The sequence below is a fragment of the Leptosomus discolor genome, chromosome Z (assembly GCF_034619465.1).
Source record: "Leptosomus discolor isolate bLepDis1 chromosome Z, bLepDis1.hap2, whole genome shotgun sequence".
Lineage (NCBI taxonomy): Eukaryota > Metazoa > Chordata > Aves > Leptosomiformes > Leptosomidae > Leptosomus > Leptosomus discolor.
The window spans coordinates 7610101-7616722 of record NC_141419.1 but is presented as its reverse complement, the minus strand read 5'-3'; the positions used below and the strand labels follow the sequence as shown (position 1 = coordinate 7616722).

At 55.9% G+C, this 6622-nt stretch overlaps 1 protein-coding gene across 1 annotated transcript; it reads left to right on the top strand.

The window, feature by feature from the left end:
- The first annotated feature begins 792 nt into the window (after nucleotides 1–792).
- RSPO1 (R-spondin 1) lies at nucleotides 793–6275 on the top strand. Its single transcript, XM_009961149.1, has 5 exons — nucleotides 793–886; nucleotides 3157–3348; nucleotides 4515–4664; nucleotides 5088–5276; nucleotides 6118–6275. The coding sequence occupies exons 1-5, from the start codon at nucleotides 793–795 to the stop codon at nucleotides 6273–6275; spliced, it is 783 nt and encodes a 260-aa protein (XP_009959451.1).
- The last annotated feature ends 347 nt before the right edge of the window (nucleotides 6276–6622 follow it).

Here is a 6622-nt window from a genome sequence, read left to right as displayed (position 1 = left end):
AGCAGAAACGCAGCGTTTTGGGCAGCTCGCGGGACAATCCCGCCCCGTCCCCAGACAGCCCCGTCTCCAGCGGGGACTGCAGGCTCGCTTTCTGCTCGGCTCGACTACCAGCCCCAGAGGTGCCCACTTGATGGGAAACATCTTGTGCACTTGGCAGTCCACAGAGACCATCTGCTACTCGAGGAGGGGCGGCTGCGGGGGACTGGCACTATTTTAAAGAAGTTACAGCTATTACCAAATACAGCATCAGCAGATGGCAAAGCTGCGTTCAGCGTTTCTACCTGTGCTAACTCTTATTAAGCAAGTTATGGATGAGGTTGGAGGGCCAGTCACCCTGTGCCACTCTGGGTGCCGCCATCTGCCTGCACCCCTTGAGTGCCGCTTCCCCAGTTCGCCCCACAGTTTCTGCTCTCGCCCACCATCATGCTGAGCCCAGCCACTACAGGAGTGATGCCGACTGTTGAGTTAATCTGTTCTCCTCTTCCTTTGCAGTTCCTGCCAGTGCACTCGGAAGCTGCAAGCAGCTAACGCACGCTGCCAGAGCCCCCAGATGGGACTAGAGCCAAGCTCCGGCGCTCCTTACGGGGATGAAGGTAGAGCCATGTTACCCGCTACCTAAGCTCGCTGTTGCTGATGTATTTTGTGGATATGGTCCCGTACCAGGCTTTGTGTGCGGACTCTCAGCTCTGATCCTGCCCAAGACATTTTAGCAGCAGCAGAGAGATCCCCAGCTGTGGAGCGGGCTCTTCCGACCACCCTGCGACGGAGGGGCTGCAGCGCTGGAGAGTTACTATGCAGCTTGGACTGTTTGTGGTGGTGGTTTTTCTAAGCTCGATGGATCTAACAGGCAGCAGCAAAGTGGTGAAGGGCAAGAGGCAAAGACGAAGTATGTATGAAATGCTTTTCTTCTCTAATTCTTCTCGTGATGCTGTACGGGCAGATGGCAAATGTGTCTACCAACATAGAGAGCTGGGCAGAGTCTGGGGTGCCCCGCAAGCCCTCAGGGCTCCCCAGGTCCCACACCCATGCAGAGACATGCACTCCCCTGTCCCACTGGACCTGCCGCAACCCCGAGCTGCAGGCAATTGCCCCAGCACCCCAGCAGCTGCCCCCACTAATCCCGTAGGCAGCACCGGGCAGACACGGGGAGGAGCTGCCCCACAGCCTGTGGCTCGGGGCAGGGACCGGCCAGCGCTGCTCCCCGGGATGCTCGCGGCTGGAGGGGTTCGCCCTGCGGAGCAGGATAGGGCCGGCCTCCCTGCTTCCCGCAGCGCCTCAGCTGCCATGGCCCCTGCCTGCCTTCGCACCCGCAGGCACGGAGCAGGCAGGCCGCAGTGTGCGTCCCGCCTTGCACCCCGCCGAGGCCAGCAGCCCCCAGGTCCCCCACCGCCGTCAGGTGCCTTCCCAGGAGAAGTGAGCAGTAGAAGGAAGGGAAGGGAATGTGTGAGCCTAAGCCATGTGTCACTCCCCGTCCCAGTGCTCCTGCCCCACACCGTCCTTTCCCCCATGGCCACCCATCCGGCCTGGAGCCCCCCAGCAGGCTCTGCCCCAAGAAGCGGCCATGCATGGGTGCCTGCTTAGCTTCTGCAGGGGTGCTGGTCTGTGGGGTGTCCAGGCTGTGGCGCGACCTGAGGTGCATGGGGTTTTAATTATCTCTCCAGCCTGGATGGTCCTTGGCTGGTCCCAGCTTGGGGCTTAGGCAGGGCAACCAGGCTGAATCGGCACAACAGCAGCTACACGGGTTCACCCTCATTTATGTAAGCTAGTTTTAGAACTGTTTTACATTAAAACTGTTTTAAATTAAATTATACAAAAATGATTTTATATTAAAACTGGGACTGCTGAGCCCTGTGAGAACAAGGAAAACTTGATGTCATGGCTAATGCTATAAAGTGTAATTTCCAGCAGGGCCTGGTTTATACCTTTGCCATCAAGGCAGACCTTGGCACTGCGGCCCAGCGCTGCGGGAGGGATGGGGCCGGATCCCCTGAGGGTCTCTGTGTACAGGGGCCAGGGCCCAAAATGCCAAGGGGAGGTCCCAGTCCAGACCCTGCAAACCCTCCTGGCAGCTGTGCACTGAGGGCCCACAGGGCTGGGGACCCCCTCTGCTTTCTGTCTCATTTCCCGAGGCTGTGGCAGCCTCCGTGCCTGCAGACCCAGCAATGAGGCTGGGACAGGCAGCAGGGGAGCTGCTGGGGTCTCGGGTCACTGCGAGGGGAGAGGAAAGTTTTCGTACCTCTCGGTCTGGCACGTGAACACTGTGGTGCTCCATGCTTGCTTTTGAAGTGTAGTAAACACAGCATTTAAAAGAATACATTTTTTAAATACGCAGCTCTTCTATAAACAAGGACACTGCTTGCATAATAAACTAATAAAAATAACCTGCATTCTAGCCTGCAAAGAATGCTATTGGTTTCAAAACAAGCAGCATTTTATACGATAATTAAAAGCAGAAAACTCTCAAGACATGGGATTGAGTATTTTTCTTGGACTGAACTTAGGAGCTCAGAATGCATCTCTATTTTGGGGGCAGTGAAATCTCCTGGACTGCCAGATAGAGTTAACATAAGTGGGGTCAGAGCGAGATCTAGCTTGGGACGCAGCCTGGCTCAAAGCACAGCGCGGAATTAGTCAGACGGTTTCGCTCCAGCACTGCGCGGCTCTGGTCCCCACTCGTCCTGCAGCGTGCCCGTAGCTCAGCGGGGCAGCACCGCCGGCTCCAAGAGGGGACGGGCGGGGAGATGCTGGCCCACCCAGGCACGAGTCCCTCGTGGGTGTCCACCCAGTGCAGGCAGCAGGGCTGATGGACAGGGCTTGGAGGCAAGGGGCTGGTGGGGAGGCAGCGCTGGGGCTCTGTGTAGAGTTGGTGGCTGCTGCTGGGTCCTGCTCCTCACTGCTGCTGCTGTCGTGACCCCCATGCCTGTTCTAGGCACAGCGCTGGCGCCTGTGGGCATCAGGCACAGGGCCATGATGCCTGGCCAGAGCAGTGCTGGGGGCCACAGCGAGCGCCTCAAGTGCAGCAGGACCCCAGCCCTCTGTCCGCCCCGGTCCCTGCCCTTCCTGCCAGTGGTGCTGGTGTTGGGGGCCGAAGCCGGCGCGTGCAGAGCCCGGCCGTGCGGGCAGGCACTAATCGCTGCCTCTCTCTTGCTCTTGCAGTTAGCACCGAGCTGAGTCAGGGCTGTGCCAGGGGCTGCGACCTGTGCTCTGAGTTCAATGGGTGCCTGAGGTGTTCCCCCAAACTCTTCATTCTTCTGGAGAGGAATGATATCCGGCAAATCGGGATTTGCCTACCATCTTGTCCACTGGGATATTTTGGCCTTCGCAATACGGACATGAACAAGTGCATCAGTGAGTACAGGGGTGGGAGGGAATGGGCGAAACATGGGAGGGTGGCTGTGCTTTGCAGTGCTTTGCATGGGACTGTGATGCCTCCGGTCAGGTGAGAGGAGACGCTGTGGCCGTAAGGGAGGGGAGAAGGCCATGCTGAGCAGAGCAGCGATCTACCCAGGGAATAATCCCATAATTTATACTGATGATGGCTAACACATCTTGAGTGCCCAGGCACTTCCCCACAGCGGCACTGGGCAGCCAGTGCAGTGTGCAGCCAGGCTGAGATGCTCCTTCCCTTTGAACAGCCACTAGATACTGTCTGAACAGTGCCCTCAGAAGGTGGGTGAGCATCCACTGCCCCCACATTAGCCCTTCCATACAGGTTTTGACTTGAGTTTTGGCCTCCCTGGTCTATGAGAGCCTCCGTGGGTCTCAGTGCCCAGGCAGGTGGTGGTTACGGACCAATGGTCCATTAGAGCAGAGAGCCACTGACAAAGCCTTCAGAGCTGAGTTACCCCGTTGCAGCAAGCTCAGCACCGCATAGGTACACTGTGGATGCAGCATCTTGCAGGACGTTTGGGAAGCTCTGTTACGTGGGCTGCCAGACTGGCACCCTTTTTCTTTGGGAGGAAGGTGGAAGAGGGAGATTTTTTCACCTTTTAAGGTACTGCTCGCAGTACCTTTTCTTCTCTCCTCTGCTCATTCACCATAGCCAAGCAGCTTTCTGAATGAGATCCTCAGCCTGGGGCTGCCTCTCTCAGCCAGAGCACCAGAAAGAAGCTGGACATGGAAAAATGTGATCAATTCCCTGGCAGTTTCAGGCAAACCACCCGCATGGTCAGATTTCCGTCTAACTCCGTTTCTTTGCAGTTGATACAGGACTTTATTCTTTGCACTGTCTCACTTTGGCTGACCGATGCTCAAGCTGAAAACCAGCCCAAACCTTTTCCACCCTGCCTGGTTTCAATCTGGCAGCAACTGCTGCTGGCTATGAGAGATGCATAGGGGAACAGTGCAGAGAAAACCAACTTCTATCTGAGTAGCCTGGCAGGAGGTTCAGAGACTTGCCCTGGCTGTTGGCAGACCCCTTGGAGCCAGAAGAAAACTCCAGTTAGCAGTCAAAAGCCTCCTGAGTCTTTTGCTCACATCAGACTACATGAAATCTTTGTGGTTTTTTTCCCCAGAATGCAAAATTGAGAACTGTGAGTCCTGTTTCAGTCGAAACTTTTGCACAAAATGTAAGGAAGGTTTGTATTTGCACAAAGGGAGATGTTACGTCACATGCCCCGAAGGCTACTCTGCTGCCAACGGCACCATGGAGTGCAGCAGTCCTGGTAAGCGATGCGCGGGCACCTTCTGCTGAGCTTTTTGTGCATCTGTCGGGTCCAGTCACATGTATCGCTACAGTTTGGTTTAGATGATAAAACGAACCCCTCAGAGACGATGGCTCATCGTATTCATGTTGAGTGGGTGACGGTACACGCCAGACGCAGCCCTTCAGAGGGCAGAGCCCTCTGGAAACCAGCCTAGATGGGGAGCAGCATCCCCGTGTTGTTGCCGTGGAATAGTGACTCAGAATTTGTGCAGTACGGCAAGGAAGGGGGTGCCTTGAAAATTCAGGAAGCTGCTGGGGAAACACGTGTACTCTTCAAGCCTAAAGTGGGGGAGAGGTGCGATGGTGTGCAAGGGCTCCCGGAAGTCCTGAGGCAGCAATGGAGAAACGAGAGTTACTGCTGGCCTCTCTTGTTATCTGGCAGCACAATGTGAAATGAGTGAGTGGGGGCCCTGGGGGCCCTGCTCCAAGAAGAGGAAGCTCTGTGGCTTCAAGAAGGGCAATGAAGACCGAACGCGGCGGATTCTGCAGGCTCCCTCCGGAGATGTGTCCCTCTGTCCTGCCACCACGGAGGTGCGGAGGTGCACCGTGCAGAAGAACCAGTGTCCCGAAGGTGAGCAGACATGAACTATCTCACCATCCCTCCCCAGCGCCCTTGATTTGTTAGACACCAGCATTCAGCCAGTTGTCCAGTATCACAACTGTGCTGCGCATCTCACTACCCCTATACAGTGTGTACCCTGCAGTACAGGGAACACAATGCGACAGCAGCTAGAAAGACCCCTGGATGGAACCAGCACAGGCTCCTGGGTGGGCGATGCTCAGCACAGCTTGCTGCGTGTCCCGTGGGCTTTCAGATATTTTAGCTTCTTCCCTGGCCAGAGAGCAGCAAGGCAGCTGAGCAGCCAAAGGTGCACACCTGTGCACTGCGGTGATGGATGTCGTCTTCTCCTCTACCAGAATGCTTAGGTCTGTGTTTTTCCCAGGAATTGGAGTGTCTGTAGGATGAAAGGTGGTTTGGTCATCCTCTTATGGGATGGACAAGGATTACAGCTGGGTTGAGTGTTTTGGAGGAAACCAGTTCTAAGCAGGGACTAACACCACAGGGATTAAACAGCCAGGCAGGGGGAGGCAGACACGGCAGATCTGTTCCTCTGCTGCGCACAGCAGCGCCTTAGCTAAGGGGCTTGGTACGCGGCCACGGAGAAATGCAAGTGTTCACACTCCTGCTGGGGACCAACACTCACAAAGCTAAATCCTGATTTGACCCTTCTTCCCTGTTTATATTTAGGCAACAGCTCGCAATGCAAAGCACAGCCTGGCAGATAGGGCGGCTCGGGCACCACTCTGCATGGGGAGGGGCACAGGCCCTTTGGGCTACCCCCGGCAGCAGCGGGACACGGGCCAGCTCGCTCTGCCGGAGAGCCTCATGGTGCCCCTTTGCTTTACTGCAGGGAAAAGGAAGAAAAAGGAAGAGCAAGGAAAGCAAGATAATGCGAACGGGAACAGAAATCGGAAAGACACCAAAGATGCTAAGTCTGGCACCAAGAAGAGGAAGAGCAAACAGAGAGGGGCCGCGGTCCCCGTGACGTCTGCTAGCCCTGCCCAGTAGCTGCCCCTTTACATCACCTGATGGCAAGACTTCATTGCTGCTATGTATATGAAAGCTTTATTGAACCAGAGCACTGCTACACAACACGTACACATGTCCAGAAAGACAGACATATACTCCCAGACTGACCCACAGACCCGAAAGAAACCACATACACAATATTTAAGGAGGCTGCACACACACAGACCACCCAGGATCGCAGAAGGATGCTGCTGAGAAGAGGAGTGAGAACGCACATGGAGGGAAGCCCACCTCCCCAGGGCTCCGCGGGGGATGCTGATAGGAGGAGAGGTGGGGTATGAGACAGCAAAGGACCCAGGTGCGAGACTTCGTGACCAAAGGCCTCA